Genomic DNA, 18014 nt, shown 5'->3' with positions numbered 1-18014 from the left:
ACTTGAAACCCCCAGGTTGAGAAACACTGTTCTAGATGATTTTTAAACTAACATAAACGAAGGTAGACAGGAATTCTACTTCTTCAGCTGAAAATATTTTCTCCTGAGGAGATGGTGTGTCATAGATCAGCAGAGAGATGAAAACTAGGGATTAACACAATCAGAAAATAGATTTTAACACAGTAAGACTTCAAAAACTCAAAACTTAGGCAAGATAATATTTAATTGAGTTATTGAAAGAATCATTTTCTTAATTTTCTCAACTGGCAAAAGATTTGGCATTAAAAAGCATTTTTCATCATTGAAATCTAGAAACAAATATTTAATGCGGTATTAAAGAACATGTTGAGCTAGATAAAGTCTAATTTTCTCAGCACCAATGCAAGTTTTATCTCTGGTCTGGGAACATGCCCAGTTTGGGTTACAAACTCCTTAGCTTATGTGGAAATGTATGCAGTGTTGTAGCTATGTTGGGACAGGATATGAGAGAGACAAGGTGGATAAGGTAATACCGTTTATTGAACCAACATCTGTTGGTGAGAGAGACAAGCTTTCAAGTTTACAAAGAAAGTTAGCCTTTTTCTGGAAATGTTGACATGGCTTCTAGAGCAGCATAGATGCTGCAGCTCTACCTATGTATCTGCTCTGTTGAATGACTGTAATTGACTAGAGTGCTAGGTTTTACTCTTACGGATATGCCGAAAGCTGCCCATTAATACATTTTCTTGATCTATCTATATATACACACACCATAAATTTCGCTATGTTTTAAATGGCCTATTTGATCATGTGGCTGATTTTGAAGGCAGCTTGTGCAAAGAAAACCTTCAGTCTGATGGGCTGTATCAGCAATGAGGATCATTAGTTGGTTGCTTTTTCCAGGTAGCAAAAGTCATAATTGGGCTGAGTTATGAAGAAAGCTCTCAAGTTTAAACAACATTTCACACAAAGTTGTTATGTTATTAATGGCTCCGTTCCAACACAGTCAATGTGTATTTAAAGTGGGTGGTGCTGCCAGGGGCAGCTGCTGTGGTATGCCCTGTATCATTTACACTGGAATTCCGGAAGAGCCCTGAGCTATTAGAGTGTGATGAACCAAATCTGGTATGACTGACACAGCCCCAAAGAGCAAAGAGCATTGTCTGTACTTGGAGTGTAATGCGATTTTCTCTCTCACTGCGGCTTCCGATCACTCTTGTGCACTGTGAAATTACGGTATACGGCCAGCCAATTAAACGTATTGCAGAGCAATCCCCCATTCTGTGTGCTGATTGTATTTCTGCTGGGGTGGGGTGTCTCTGTGGTCACGCTCTCCGCCTCCCATTTGAGGTTTGGCAAGAAAACGAAACTCGCAGTTAAGCATTTTACTCATATTTTAAAATGTCAATCGCCTTTATTGCCCATTGACCCCCTTTACATCCTGGTTGGCTGCAGAGTCCAAATAGAAACAAGCCACAGGGGCTGGACCTATTCTCCTGCTCCCCCAAGATGGGCTGTCTCCAGCTCAGGGACATCTGTGAGTATGGGGAGGAAGGAATCTTGCCCTACCGCTCCTTGTGCTGTATTTGTGTGCACAGAACCGGTCTCGTACCACAGCTGTAGCTGGCGCCCCTTTTACAGACACTCAGTCCCTTTAAAAGAAGTTTTACATGCACGTGTATCCTCTTCAGTAGAAGCTGCAGTGTCTGTCCTCTGTTGTGCCCCCATCCTGTGTGGTTTAAGATGAGGTGAATATGTCAGGGTGGTTTTTAAACAAGGCGGGCCTACAGGTTGTACAGCCTGAGAAGTGCTTTGGGAATAGCTGGAAGTGAAAAGGGCTGTATAAATTTATAACATTCATTAAGCACTGCCATTTCAGAATAGGTTTCTAGAACAAGATTGTCAAGTTGCCCTTGGGACTGTCTGTATTGCATACATCCCTGCTGAAAAATAGCCAGCGTTGGGATTGAGGGTGACAACCAACTGTTGCAGGGCATGGAGGGGAATTTCTAGCTTGAGGACTCCAGAGCAAAATCCTGACCCTAGAGGAGTCCCATGTTATCCTCAGTGTACGTTCAGACCATCCGTGACACCATTTGTTTCACCGTCTCCTCTGAAAGAGACCTGCATGTTTAATCAGTGCATGCTCTTTGGAAAGAGGAAGTACTGAGTCAGTTTCTGCAGTAGTTAGTATTCGAGGTGCAGGAAGCAGCATGGCTTTCTGTAACTGCAAAGGGCTGAGAAATGGAGAGAGCCTTAGGAGTTGTGTGTCAGGATTGCCCGCATCACAGGCATTATAGACCGTGTTCTTTGGCATTTGGGCAGAGACACACCCTATTAAGAGAACACCTTTGCTGGCTAGACATGAAAAGTCATTGACACTGACCTCTAGGCAGGCCAGCCATGTGTTCCATGTTCAGCCAAGAAGAGCACTGTCATACTGGATTCTCTTGAGTGAGTAACAGAAAGGGAATGTGCTGCATCTGAGACACAGGCAGAGTTCAACCCAAACACACACTGATACCAGGAAGGGAGAGTTACTAAGAGTGTCTTTTTTAATAATCAGTGTGACAGCCGAGCTAATGGAGTCTTTAACTTTTCATTTGCTAATGAAATTAAAATATAGGTTATAAGAGAGAGCGTGCTTTTCATTTCATCGGTTGACTTAAACATCACATAACGTTGTGCGTGGTCAGGTTGGCAAACACTAATCTTCCAAGAAGGGGTGGAAAGTGAGTCTTGTCCTCTTTAAAGGCTGCTTTTTGTGTATCTATAGGCACACTGAGTGTTTCCAAGACATCTCATCAAATCAAGAATGTAATAAGGTTTGTTTGTTTGTTTGATTTTTGTTTTCAAATTGGTTGCTGTGCTGATGTTTAAGCTTTTGAATGAATTCAGCTTAATGAAGGTGCTTTATTAAATCCGTGGGCTGTTTTTTAAAAAAAGCCACTGGAAAAGTTGAGTTATTAGGAAATAGCTTTAGATTACTAGATGTAATTGATACTACCAGTATTGTACTCCTGGGATGTAGGTGAGTCTAACTATTCATCTTTATTTTTATGTAGGAGTCCCACTGTATAATGATATGAAGAATCTCCAAGATGTGCCTTTCAGGGCAGTTGTGTTGTACATAGGTAGTAAGTGTCCATATGCTGTTGGCTTTATGCCTTAGATTGCTATCTGAGGCATACAATAACTGCCCCAGTATGTACTACTACAGGCTTCATTTATTAAATAATTCTGGGAACTTGGCTTGTTTAAATATAATGTTTAATAGCTGAAAAATTGTTATTGGAGACCTTAAAGACATGATAAAAATGTACCAGTCCAAAGATTTGTAATAATGATAAACAATAATAAATGGTTAATAAGGAATATTAGATAATGAATAATATTTATTAGTTACTAAGATAGACTTACAGTAGCAACTATGGACTTACAGCAGAGATCAAGGACCTACTGTGTAAACACACAGTCCCTAACCTGAAGGATGTGGTCTAAATACTTACCAACCTTGCGCCATGATGACTGACAGTGGAGATATCAATAGATATAGATAATATCCTTGTTCCTGACAAGTCAAGTTTTGTAAGGCTGGGTTATCAGGTATTTTAAACCTAATTAAAATGTTATTCCTCCTGAATTCCTAGTCAACTTCTGACTCCTTCATAATTTTGGAGCACTTCCTGTTTTCATAAGTGTATTCTGTAATTACCAGCACACTGGGAAATCCTGTTTCATGGAGAACTAGGATAATCCTACCAGGCATGATCTTGTCTTCATGAATGCATGTATATCATGTTGTTAAAATCTAGAACACCAGCTCTGAGGGTGGTGGGGAAGGATTTATAACACAGTACCTCTAGGACAGGGGTGGCCAACCAGTCAGAGACAAAGAGCCGAAAGAGCCACATTTACCTTTTCAGTTTCCCCTCGTCTCTTATCCTCCTTGGAAAAGCTTGTCAATTTCAAAGAGCCGCATGCAAAGAGCCGGGAGCCGCATTTGTATGACCAAAGAGCCGCATGCAGCTCGCGAGCGGTGGGTTAGCCATCCCCGCTCTAGGAGTACCCGACACAGTGCCCAACTGGAATAGGGCTAACTTTGCTTTGTTTTTGTTTTATAAAATATGAAGAGTACAGCAGTAGACAGTAGAAACTGACAGACATATTTCATATAATTTTGAGGTAGATTACTTGACGATTTAGACTTCATTCTAGATACAGTGAGTCTTCCATGTGTTCTTATTGATTTTCATAAGTAATTGACAGCTGTTAAACAGCTCATTGGAAACACTAAAAATTGTCTGATGAAAACAGAAAGGGTGCAGCAGAAGAGGCAGGGTGCAATAGATTGTGTGTGTTACTCCTCAGCAGAGGATGCTGAGATCGTATCCTTCATGCTTACACATAAATCACAGTGAACATGCTTGTGTTGAGAGTTTATACTGCGCCTCGCACGTTACGGTCCTGCTACATGGCTGGGGCTTCTAGGTGCTACTGCAATTCAAATAATAACAGGAAAATCTCTGATTGGGGAGCAGATGCTCTTGAATACAGCATGAAATACTAGCCTGACAGAGAAGTAATTCATGATTTACTTGCTGTTTTATGCTGAGTTTAATCCAATCTCCTTTATCAAAATATTGCTCTGCTCTTCAAACAGCGAGTGGACTTGCATACTACAAATGCTTCATATCTGGGCATGGCAGGGAATGTTAAACATGGCATTCCAATTTTTCTTTTCTCTTTCCTTGTTTTATAGTGTGCATACACACTGTAGCACTGTACAAAACTTGACTGTCATTTTGTGAATTGGGTCCTTTTTGCCTCCCCATGTAATGAGATTCCATACCAATTACACAATCGTTACATTTAAAATTTGGTGTTTATCCCCACCTAGAAAGGGAGAAACCCAAGCATTACTTCTCATTGTCCAACTAGTCAGTAGTTCAAGGGCACATTATATTTAGTCCACCCTTCCAAGAATAGCCATCATTTCCCAGATCGATACCTGGAATATATGTACCAATTACTCTTACAGATTTACTTTGCAGCTTCCACACATTAAACCATATTACTAGAAGGTCAGCTGGTGATTTCAGGTGTGTGAATGTTTCCTGTTTTCCGATATAAGATGAGTTTGCATCTCTAAAAAGTTGCAAACACATACTGTGACCTGGTAAAACAGCACGTGGATGCTATTTTTTTAAACCTAGTGTTATGTCTTGTACTTTCATAGCCGCAAGAAGGATCTATGAGATGGGGATTCATTTATAAAAAAGCATTTATTGTGCAGCTATCTTAGCAGAGGATTTACTAGTGTACTTTATTCCATTACTGAAAATTATGGGGGTTTAAATTGCTTAAACCCAGCCATGGATTTTTTTTATTTCCATTATTCCTTAGGAAGCATGTTAATGGGTTAAACATTGTTAATATAAGGCAACAAGCCAATAATGTGGGCAGGTGAGATTCTCAAAAAAAATAAAAACATTTGAATTGTTTCGACCTTTATGCATACTGAGCTGTTGCCCTCCTCTATTTCTTACAGTTGAGTAACTTTCTAAAAAATATGTGTATATTGGCATTTGTGGTATCGAATTGATTTCTGTGTTGATAACATTTTAGCTGTAGTTGAGATTGAGTTTTTAATCTGTTTCAGTTGTTGAAGGCGGTGAATTTCTTATTAATTGTGTATGGTGGCCTTTTTCCAACAGGGTCTTTCTGAAAGGTTCCTGAGCCGCCTCTCTTGGTAGAAACTCCTTAATCCCCGTGTTTATTTTGAGAATTACACAAATTTCATTTGGACTAGCAAAAACCTTGCCTTGTTCAAACAAAGGCAGCAGCCCAGCAGTTACGATTTTTGTCTTTTGCACAAGTGCCTCCAGGAGAGCCGAAGGTATTAATATGCAGTGACACAAAGTATTGTCACATGATAAAATGTATCAATTCTGAGCCCCACAAATATCTCTGGTCTCACTTCAGCATGAAGGCAAAAGAGTTCCCTTTAGCTTGAGTGAGTTCAGAGATAAACTTCAGTGTAACAAAATGTATTTCCCTGGAAATGGTGGTGCTGCACTTAGTGTGTGACTCTCTTATCTGCGTCTCACGTGTTGGCGTTATTAGTCAATTTAATTTGAGAAAATGCCAAGTCTATTTACTGATTAGATGAATGTTATGGAGAGGGCAAGGGTTGGAGGAGTACTGACGCCTGGCTTTCCTTTATGGGTGCATACCAATCTGATTCTGTTCAATGAGATAATTTGTCAAATGCTTTTTTTTTTTCATGCAGATAAGCCTCAAGTGCGGGTTTTGCTGAATTACCCACTGCAAGGTCTAACGAGAGAAGGGGAGCCACTCGAACTAACGTGCACAGCTCTTGGAAAGCCACAGTAAGTTCAGGACTTCAAAGGCTTGAACAGATCACCCAGTGCCCATTATGTCATGTATAGAAAGGTAGTTTGCACGCACTCAGCCTACCTCCTTAGTGTGCGAAGCTAATATGAGATACTCAGCTGAGAAAATAGTTTAGCCCTGAAAACAGTGAGTGCTGAAGGGGAATGTGATTCTGAACATCAGCTAAAATGTGAAGACCTTGATTTTTAACCCGTATCCATTTTGATATAAGTGATAGTGGGAAATGTCTCCTCTCAAAGCTCCAAATAGAGCTTTTTCACACCTGGGCACATAAGAAGCAACTCTGTGCTTTGTGGAATGACTGGCAGTAAACGCTCTCTAATGCAAAGGGAAATAGAGTAAATTTTGTTATGGATGCCACGTGACAGTAAATTCCTTCAGGGAATGGCTTAGATGGCAATTGGTTTGTAATGAATCTGCAAAATCCAGGCCATTGACTACTTACTGAATCCTGCAAAGGTGTAGGTATGACTAAGTAATGATGGCACCAGGGAATCCTGCACATTAGAGATGGAGTGGAACTGTAAGGTTAGGCGGCCTTTCCCTGTCTGTATATGATAGTTCGGGGGTGGAGGGGTTGTTGTTTTTTGTTGTTGCGTAGGTTCCAGAGAGGATTTTGTCCCTTTTTCCTTGTGATGCTGCTATTTTACAGCTTACTGGATTGTATCCCAGGAAAAATTTTGTGACAAAGTGTAAAATTTCCCCTTTATTTTCATGCCATTAGTTCTAGTTGAACCCTTGTAGCCGCCTTAAATAATTCCTCTTCAGTTTTGGGTTTCCGTGTGTTTGTAGATTGTTAATATGTTTGCACTCTTATTAGTCTCTGAACCTAGCTTTTTCTCTTCCTTACTTAGCCCACATCTACACTGCAAGCTAGGGGTGTGATCCCTCCGCTCGGGTACACATTCTCCTACTAGTTCAATGAGTTCTAAAGCAAGTATAAATAGTAGTGTAGCGGCAGTAGCATGGGCAGTAGCAGTGAAACACTCCTGAAAGAGGTGGGTCCCATCCTGCCACTGCCCATGGTACCATGGCTACACTATTCTTTATGCTCATGCTAGCTGGAATGGAACTATCACAAGTATGTGTATGCGAGCTGGGGAATCAGATCTCTAGCTCATAGTGTAGATGAAGGGTTATTCTCAATCATCTTCATTACGTTTCTCTGAACTTCCTGCAATTTTCTGGTAATCTGTCCAGAACTGAAGAGGTTATTCTGAGTATAGTTGTACTTTAAAACTCCCAATCTAAATAGCTGTATCTCCAGGGCAGCAACGTGAGCTCAGAAATGCAGTGGTCCTCCTACTGCCATCTTGCATACTAAATTCACATCTAGCTTGTTACCCCTCCTCAATATTACTGTTTTCTCAGCTTCCTCTCCCCCATTCAGAGTTTGAATTTGAGTCCTTCCCCCAGCTATTAACTTGCATATTCCCCGTTGACTCTCATGTTTATGGTTTCTGTTCCCATGTTTCTAATTTCCCTATGCCCCCTTTGTATTTTTCTGTCCTCATTGGTGACTGCACCTCTTGCTCATTTAGTATCATCTGTGAATTTAATGAGCATATCATTTACTCCCTTTTCCAGATGATTAACGTTCAATAAGATTAAAACTAAACTTGACCCTTGTAGTACCCTCATTAAACACTTGTCCCAATGTCTGTCTCCTAACTTTATTAGGTGCCTCTGTGATGATGGTAACACTGTTTTTATATAGTGTGTTTCATCTGTGCATCTGAAAGAATTTACATCAAAATATAGTCTTTAAGGGTAACTGCCTAGGTTAATTTGTTCTAGAAATACAGTTTTCATAAAAGCTTATTTTTTCAAAAAATTAATATTAACAGGAATGTTTCCTTGATATCTTTATTCCAGTGGATTTTTTTTTTTAAATAACTATTCCTCTGCAATATTTGCAACCCAAACATTCTGACATTGTGGAGTTACATTAGAACCTGAAAAATAAGGTTAGACACTGTCTTTTTGTGACTAGTTACGCACTCGTCCATCTTCATTGTCTAAACTTAGACAAAACCAAAAACTAAACAAATCTAAATGGTGACCAGTAAGTAAGATTTTAAAAATTCCTTCTATTTAGTGATCTAAGGTGTTACAGGTAATGAAATTATATCATTTTGGAGCATCCAAATTGCCACCACTGTACATGAACTCATAGGAGATGTATCTGCTATCCCACAAGTTTACAGTCTACACATTTTTTGTATAACATTTTTAATGATGTGTAATCTAACTGTGCCCCTTTCACAGTAGAATTCACTTATTTGGACACACTCTTGCCTGATTTAAAATTTGCTGTCTGTCAGAATCTTCTGATGACCTCTGCACGCTTGAAATGTACAAGCCTATGGCAAAAGGGTAAGAGATGCTGGGTGCCTCATGTTTTGGTTGTCCCACTTGTGACACTGTAGAGGTGCCTGATTTTCAGACAGCACTGAACACCAACTCCATTAAAGTCGGATCTCGTCAAGGTAAGCTCCAAAAATTGAGACTCCCAAAGTCACTAGTCAGTTTAGAAAATCAAGGCCAATAGCATCAAAACCTGGCCCTGCAACGCTAAGATTAAACTTACCCACACTGCCAAATAACTGAAACTCTACATTTGACCTATTTTAATAACACCTAATTTGTATATAGAGGTTTACGTACTTTAACTAAGTTTCACAGATGCCTGTGAGTTAGGTAAGCAATTTTCTTCATTTTACAGATCAGGAAACTGAGGCACACAATGGTTAGCCTTTGCCCAAAACCACACAGTGAATTGATGACAAACAGGAGATCCAAATGCAGGAGTTCCTGCTGCTCAGTCCCAAGATGATTCCCCTCTGTCACTTCCATTTGTATTGTCTGGTGGGGAATTTCCAGGTTCTAAATACCTATTTTCTTCACAAAAGTCCATCACTTGGCCACTGCAAAAAGCCCGATCTTTTGGGGGACCCTCAGAAATGGCATAAGCTCCGTCTTCTGGCTCTGCAACGGGAGACATCTAACACATCTTATCCCCAGAATTGGGCTGATTTAAGAATACTTGACTCTCTTAGGTAACCTTTCATCCAACCTTGAAGTACTTTCCAAATCGCTAAGTACTCCAAAATCCAGATGAGGTAGATAGATAGTGGTATATCCATTTTACAGATGGGATACTAAAGTACCACCAAATGACCCAAGTTGCTCAGGGTCCAGCAGTGAGAAAGAGTTCTGAAGAGAACTACTACATTAGTGCTTTTTCTCTAAGCACTGGTCCGTATTTCTTCCGTTGTAAGTGCGTGGCTCTGTGGAGGCAATACCTTCTAGCAAAATTTCCCCCTTGTCAAAACTTTGGCTTCTGCTCTTGCCAAAGAAATCCCAACTTTTCTTCCATCTCTGGGTTTTTTTTTAACCCTCCCCTCACATTGTAGGCTAATTAGGAGCGCATCTTTTTTCCCAAAAGGCAGAACCAAATTTGAGGAGGATCTTAAATGCTTCACCACCTCCATTAAAAACCTAAATTGGAGTAAATTGAACACAACACAAATTCCTTACTTGGAAAAAAATAAATACTATGGCACCTAATGCCACAGCAGAGGGACAAGCAGTGCATTTCTTTTTGTTGCATTGATAGTACTGCATCTACACTAATTCTTTTCATTTAGTCATGTTGATAGGAGTGTATGCATGAAAACGTGTCACTCTGCAGATCTCTATCTTGGTAGGTTACTTGTGTGTTTTGCCAAGGTGTGGCGTACAATCAAAAGGGTAACATTAATTTGCTGTTAAATATTCTCTCCCGTATCCTGTCCAGCACTAGGACAGGAGTTCTGTTTGCCAAGCAGCCCATTGGCCACTGCCTTCAAATGTGACACATGTGATACTAATTTTTAAGTTACTTTACTGGATCATGGTGACATACCCAGTTGCTATTGTTTTTAGATGCAGTTTAAAGCTTTTAATGTATCCTGCTATGATTTGAATAACTATTAGTCAGACAAAATATCTGGTTCATAGATATTTCACTGCCCATTGAGACTGTTAGAATTGATAGAAAGTTTAGGCTGGTGCTTCTCATCTGTCTCCTTTGCATCAGAAATGTTGTCTCACTTCTGTTTAGATAATGTTCTGGAGTTTGCTTGGTTTTTTTTTTTTTCTCCCCATTACTCCTCAGAAGAGCAGTTTTCCAGTTGTCTGAGAGGTACAATATATTTTTTTCTTTCTTAGCGTGGTGACGAATGTTTCCTCGATTCCAAATATTGTATTGATGTGTTCTTTGTACGTTTAATGAAAAAGTCAGTGATCATCTTACTGCCATTGTGAGACCTACAAAAACAACAGTTGTTCCCTCCACTGACTGTAGAAACTTCCTTGTTCCCTGAGCTCCGTAACTATTACGTTCGTTGTTGTTCTATTATCAACAGATGAGAAAACAGACTGCCAAATGGAAAAAGGGTAATTAGGGGTGGGGAGAAGAGAGGCAATGTTGTTTTCCAGCTGCTAAAATGGTATTAACAAACAGCAGAGACAAAAACGTTGCAAATGAGTCAACTGTGTCCCTTTTCAAAGCTGTTCAAACTTGCTAAAATGTATCAATTTTGTTAATTTAACATGTGTTTTTAGAATCAAATGATACTGACATTTAATTCATACTTAAAGAGCTATTGTATATTCAGTATAGCCGATTGACCATAGGCCTCAAGGCTTTGAGTTGGTGGGCTTTTTCCCCCTAATTAATGAGATAATTAACTTTTGCTGAGGTCTGTCCTTCATGGATTGGTGTGAAACTGCACAGCAAGGAAAAAAATATTAATCTCACAGGGAATAGTCTCCAGTTGGTATAGGATAAATTGTAAGTAATAAAACTCCTTCAGTATGTGGGGCATGAGTGGTTCAAAAGCAAATGAAGAGAGCATCCACTAATGCTCTGTCTAGATTGACAGCGGCAGATTTGCCGCCGTCAGATCGATTTATCCGGATTGATTGAGTGGAAGTGGAGACCCGCCCAATTGACCCGGAAATTGATGCTATTAATCCACCTCCGCCAGGTGGAGTAACGCTGCGTCGACGAGAGCTCATTTCCCGTCGGCGCAGCGAACTGAAGACGCCGCGGTAAGTAGGAGTTAGAAAGTCAACAGGAGATAGGCAAACTACTCTACATAGCTTGCCTATCTCTCGTAGACTGCCGCCAAATTTGGCAGCAAGTGTAGACATAGTCTCGATGATGCATCTTATTCAGGAAGGTCAAGTATTTCATGTCATTTCCTTATATTGTCTCTTGGTACGATCGTCTTGTCTGTCATGTGATATAGTATTTGGATGTGGATGAAATGTTGAAAACATCAACTTGATTGTCGCAATTAGTAATGCAATTGTTTTTTTCCTCCTCCTCCATAGGCCTACGGACATGAAATGGTTAAGAATAGATGATGAGATGCCTCAACACGTTGTAGTGTCGGGTTCAAACCTTCTCATTAGTAACCTAAACAAAACAGATAACGGTACATACCGCTGTGAGGCTTCAAATGCGGTGGGGAAATCACATGCGGATTACATGCTGTTTGTATACGGTACGTGAGAAAAAACACCATTCTACTAGACTCATTGACACCCAATTGCTACATACCACTCTCTAAAAGCTTTTGAAATAGTAAACATTTTGCTTAAAGCTGGAATTTCTGATAGCATCCAACCCATCCTCTCATTATATTAGGGGGTGCTAGTAAACCATTTCTTTCATTCTTTTCCCCTGATGCTAACCTCAATGCAGAACCTCTTACTTTCAAAGTCCAGTAAGTGACTATTTCTGGGAGCTGTCATTGTGAGCTTGCCACAGAGGTGGAATGTATTGTAAGATGCAAGATAGGAAAAAATTAGGGCAGAAGTTGGAGGAGTGTGCGGGGACATGGGAGATAGGATGGGCAGCTTGTGTTGTCCTCTCTGACAGTCCCGAATATTGTGGGACGGTTCCTCAGTTCATTTTTCTGTGGGGTCTTATCTAATCTGCTGTGCGATATCTGCAGCAATGATACAGGATTTAGCAAGTTAAATTACTGAAGAATCAGCAAGCATATCCAGATAATTACAAACCAGTAAATAAGCTGGAGGAATGAGATGTCTTAAACGTATCTATGGCTGCCAAACAGACACTAAAACATGCCTCAGTATCTTTTTGAAGTGCTATTAAGTACCTACTTTAATTCTTCAGTTCCTCTGCATTATTTTACCATCGCTTTAAACCTTGTTGTGCTCTTGTCATGGAGGTCGTGCATACAGTGAAGATTCAGTAGACACTTGAAGAATGATCTCCAGTCTAATTACGAACAACTCCCGTGGGCTACATGTGTAAGGCTGGTTCTTTAGGAAGACTTCAGATGCATGTTTTTTTCCCTGCATTATATAAATGGTGCAACGCCTAGTGTGTGCAGGTGGAGTGGACAGTTTCTAAGGAGAGTTCAACGTAAGAGCAAGTATTGATAAGTGATGTCATTTGAAGGATTTTTTTTGCCAGCTTGCTCAGCTTCAAAATGAAATTTCATTTCATAAGACACACATCCATGTTTCAGCGTAATTTCTGTTCTCTCAGTCTGGTGGTGTGAAGGGGCATTCGCACTGATGTTTTTTCCTTAGAGCAGCAGCCAGTGACCTCCATACTAATAACAACACGGGAACATGTGAAACAAGGCATGATTATTTCATCAATACACTTACTGATCTCTCATTTTCTGTATATTGTCCTAAACATCATAACTAAGGAGTTCGTTTGAAACTAGAACTATGCAACATAATAAAACCAAACAACAATAAAAAGCCTTTCCATTCCTTGGCTAGCTTTATATACTACTTGTCCCCTAAATGAGGATTTTAAACAAAATTTAATAGATATTAAATGATCTGGTCTCAGTCTTGTTCCTAGTGTGTTTATCTTGGAAACAGCCAACATAAATGGCTCTAGTTGGAATCTCTGGCCTTTTCAGTAGTCAGACCAAGGACTCAATGTACGCTGGAAACTGCAAACACACTATCACTGATTTTGCTGTCTCTGTTGGGTCAACAAGAAGTTTGGTGTCCAGGACTGTCAAAGCTGCACCTCTCATCGCCACATTCAATTCACAGGAAAAGACTGCAATTAAATTATTTTAAAAGAAATAAAAATCCCAAGGATTTTTAGCCCATGCAGTTGGTGCATTCATATGATAGCCATGTAGGCATGGTTGACAGATTTTCTGGTCTGTCAGGGATCCATGGTAAAGTAACTCTTATACATCCCATCACAGCAAGATTCAGTGAGGTCAGAAGTGCCCCAGTAGGACTCGATACTCTATTTGTAGAAACGAATCCCTTGACTATGCATGTTCAGCTCAGGAATTCAGAGCTGTTGTTTTAATGAGTGGATTCCTCGTGACTCTATTCTGTAGTGCCCTGGTTCAAACGTAGCCCAAGTCAGCATTAAGGAATACAAGAACTATGCTGGGTCCTGTGTGAAAACGAGTCAACAATCTCAGTCCACTTCTTAATAAAGCATTCGCACCTCATAAGCCATCATCATCATGTTGGACACCTTTCCTCAGTAGAGAACAAAAGGATAGGATGGGCATGGAAACTGACCTGTAGCAGTGGCATCTACAAGTCTAACGCAAAATGTATTGAAAAGTTTCCCTCCACCTGTTCCATGGATAAGTAGGACTTATTCTCCTGGGGTGTCAGTACAGGACTTTGCAACAGCACCAAATTCACCTTAAAAGAGTGAATAAGAAAATAATGTGATTATTCTGTCAAATCACTCCATGTCTTAACAAGCCCCTTAATAGTTATCTGATGCTATAGAGTGTAATGACTGCAGAAGAGCTGTGACTATCTGACATGTCAGCCCTACTCCACTTCATCAAGATTAATCTCCTTATAAAATTAATATACACATATGTTTAAATAGCATTGTCTAAGAGACTTCCGCCAACAAAGTGATTGCCGCTGTACTATCCTTAGCATCCCCTAGCATTCTGCTGACTTGTTATAAGGATGTCTAATCACATACAAGATAATATAAATGGGAAACATTGTTGCCTAGAAATTGATTTCACACTGGGAGTGACCAGAAACATTTTCTAGAAATCTCTAGTGTGATTAACACATGAGATGAGACAATCATCTCTCCCACTCAGTAGCGACAAAACTGTCAGTTGTCGTTTCCCTTGGTGGAGACAGTGAAACAAAATTCAGTTTGTTTCCATCCTTCTGAATGACAAAGGTTGGTGGTTTTCTTTTCATGCTTTAGTTCTCTCTGTCTCCACTGGTAATACGGAAACATCAGTGTAGCACCTCGTCAGCCTATCCCAGGTTAGGCAAATGATGAAGAAAGGATCTAATAAAGATATGGACCCAGATATTGCAGCTGCAGGAGAAGGACAAAATGTTTAAAGACATTCTTCATGAATGATCATTTTCTTTTAGCCGACTTCACAATGAAGCTAACTCCAAGGTGATGTTTCTTAACTTTCAGGAAGTTGTACTGAACACAATAAAGGTGCAGCATATAATTAAAGTTTGGATGTATTAATTAGAGAATTTGAGAGCTCACTTGGAGATAAAAGAGTAGCGGATGTGTCAGTGATGAAAAGTTGACATGCTTTAGATAAAATTTAAAATCAAAAGCCTATGAACTGTTTCATGCTCTATTATTGCAGAATGATTCCTTAGTTCAAAGTCTTGCTGACTACTTAACACATTCAGTTTGATCATTTTTGGGCATTGATATACATATAATTTTTTTCTTTCACGTCTTTTCTCATTTTTCCTCCCTCCCCAAGTAACTTTTATGAAGATATGGCACTCTATCTGGTATAAATATTTTATACTGTATAGCATAGCACTGTTTGGTGGCTTTAACAGGTCATGTCTTCTATAAATTCTTTGTAAAGAAAAAAACTCTTCAGTTTTCTGTTTTTGTCATCAAGGATGTGATATTAACAAAAGCTAGGACAGCATTAAAATATTGATATTTATAAGTCACAAAGATATTGATTTTAAAAAAAGTCTCAATAAAATTTTGCATGACTTGAACTTGATATTTAGTAGTGACATTCTCATTTCTTTGTATTTATTGCTAGCTTAGAAGTAGTTTTACATCCTGCTGAGATGTATTGATGGAGAAAGAATAATGAAGTTACCAGTTCTGGAAAAAGAGAATGAGAAATACTCGTCTTCGGTGGATACTTAGTCTGTTAAGCGCAGCAGGAACTCCCCCTTCCCCACCAGAATTTTCAAATATAAATGTAGAAAAATGACAAAACACCATTGTCTTTCTTTGTACATAGTAAACTGTCCTTGTCACAGGAAGTTTGTGCTTTGTTTTTCTTATAGCTCTTCCATTCCATCTCTATCTCCCATCAATGACTAATTTGTGCTAGGTTTTATTTTTTTTAGCATTTATAGATGACAGAATGAGAGAGAAATTGCAGGCCAGATCCTTTTGCTGGCATAAGTCTGTGTATAGCTCCATTGCAATCAATGCAGCTATGCCACTTTACAGCAGCTGGGGTCTGGCTCTGTCTTTAAAGCCCACTGGAAAGTTTGCCCCCTGATTTTAGGGGAGGTAAAGACATCAAACAGTCATGCTGCTTTTCAATGTCCTTGTTTCTCTCTCTTATCATTGTTGATCATTGTTGTGTTCTGCTTGTTTTTCTTAATTTGCTTTTTTATTTTCCTTTTTATTTTTTATCCAGATCCCCCCACAACTATCCCTCCTCCCACAACAACCACCACCACCACCACCCCTACCACCATCACAGGTATGGTACCTACATAACCATTGGAAATGTCCTTAATGTGTATTGTCTTTTATGTCTATAAACACAGTTTGAAGCCTGAGGAAAAAATTTTTTAAAAAATCACTTCAATTTTTTTCATAAAATACAATTTTTGAACTGGGGTGTTTAAAATCTGGAGGCTCAAGAAGTTAGACAGTCCTTACTGCAGATGTTCTTGGAACATGGTAACTGACATGTCAGAAAAGACTAACAGTCCATTTAGTCCAGTACTGGTGGATAATATTGGATACCTCAAATGAAGGTGTAAACACCCCCATAGCACATCTAACATTGGGAAGCAAGTGTTAAATATCTTGCTCTCCCCAGTCGACATCAATTTCTGAGCAATTTGTGCCTGAAAGCATGAAGTTTATTGTCTGTAGCTTTATCCAACTAGCATGACTACAGATGCTATTCTTATTCACAGATTTTTCATCTATTTCTGAATCTTAACAAAACAAGCTATCCTGCAACAATAATCACACCACCTACCTCTTGCATATGAGCCCACGAGTCAATACTAAAGAGAATATTCCTTTCTCCAAATTGCCTTTTAATTTTTAATACCTGTATTCTGGGACAAGGTAAATAGGAGCACCCAATTTACCATAATACACCACTCATTATCTTTCCTATATCCATCACATCACTTCTGGCTTCTCTCCATAGTAACTAGATCGGTCTGCCCAGTCACTCCTCATAAGGGACGCTTTTCTGGTTCCCCTGCTTAGCTGCAGTGCCTCTGCTCATTTTTATTTCCATTTCCTGGATTTCTCTATTTCAGCTACATCTTTTTGTTTGTTTTTTTGAGATAGAAGTGACACACCGACTACAATACTGAAAGTGAGAATGCACCATCGATTTGTCCAGTGGCATAATATTTCCTGTATTATACTCCATCCCCTTCATAAAGCAGCATAACATTTTATTTATCTTTGTGACCATCACTGTGCCTTCACTTAGCTGACTTTAACTATCCTACATTCCCACTCCCGTTCCCATGTGATTTTCCAACTAAATCAGAACTCGCTGGCATAAACAAGTAATTTAAAATCTTCCTTCCGAAGTGCCTTAACATGCTCTTGTCCACAGTGTTTAATCTGCCATTGTGTTGTCCAGATTTTGCCATGTCTCTGTCTTCTTCCTTCCAGGTTGTAAATAAATACATTGAACTCCACCCTCTTACTAATGAACCTCGGAACACGCTGGTATTAACTTTTTCCCACCTTGAGACCTGAACATTTATTACAGTTTTTATCTTTTAACCACTTTTTATTCCATAATGTGTCTTAACCTCTTGCCTAATTTTTTTCAAAGTTTCCTTCAGAGCCTTTTGTGGAGAGATTGTATCAAATGTCTCTCAGTCCAAAGGAATGCTATACCATGTTCTTTATCCATTGTTTTGTTAATGCTTTCAAAGAACTCTAAATGATTACAGAAGATAACTTACCCTTACAGGAACCAAGATGCTTTGGCCCTATTACATTATATTCATGTGGTACTTTGAAACAATAATGATTTTCTCATCTCTTTTCCCTGGAAATGAAGTAAGTATTGCTAGCATGTAATTTTTGGCCAAACTCATAGTATCTTTTGTATAGATGGGTACTCTGCTAAGCTATCCTTCTGCACTCGATAGCATAGCTATTTTTCATAATAAATGACATGTCGTTTTGTAGCTCAAATGCTTTAATCATTGCTAGCGTCCAGGCCTATAATAAGGCATCTTAGGCAATCTCCGTGCTGATTCTAAAGATTTTAATTCTCCAACTTCTCCTTTTGGGTGCTTCTAGCTTCCTCACTCCTCTTTTTTTCATAGAGAAAAGT

At 39.3% G+C, this 18014-nt stretch overlaps 1 protein-coding gene across 2 annotated transcripts in view; it reads left to right on the top strand.

Moving 5' to 3' along the window:
- Positions 1 to 18014, top strand: part of CADM1 (cell adhesion molecule 1) — a 270202-nt gene that overhangs the window by 214797 nt on the left and 37391 nt on the right. The window contains exons 6-8 of one of the 2 annotated variants that reach the window (XM_067565805.1): positions 6272 to 6371; positions 11779 to 11951; positions 16104 to 16169. In XM_067565805.1, coding sequence (XP_067421906.1) covers positions 6272 to 6371; positions 11779 to 11951; positions 16104 to 16169 — 339 coding nt within the window. The remainder of the gene's footprint in view (positions 1 to 6271; positions 6372 to 11778; positions 11952 to 16103; positions 16170 to 18014) is intronic. The other variant, XM_067565814.1, reaches the window with a different exon arrangement.

Source organism: Emydura macquarii, unplaced genomic scaffold (assembly GCF_026122565.2).
Source record: "Emydura macquarii macquarii isolate MOO-44397 ecotype Brisbane River unplaced genomic scaffold, CSIRO-AGI_Emac_v2 contig_312, whole genome shotgun sequence".
NCBI lineage: Eukaryota > Metazoa > Chordata > Testudines > Chelidae > Emydura > Emydura macquarii.
Note: the sequence above shows the minus strand (reverse complement) of the source record. Positions and strands in the feature narration are given on the sequence as shown.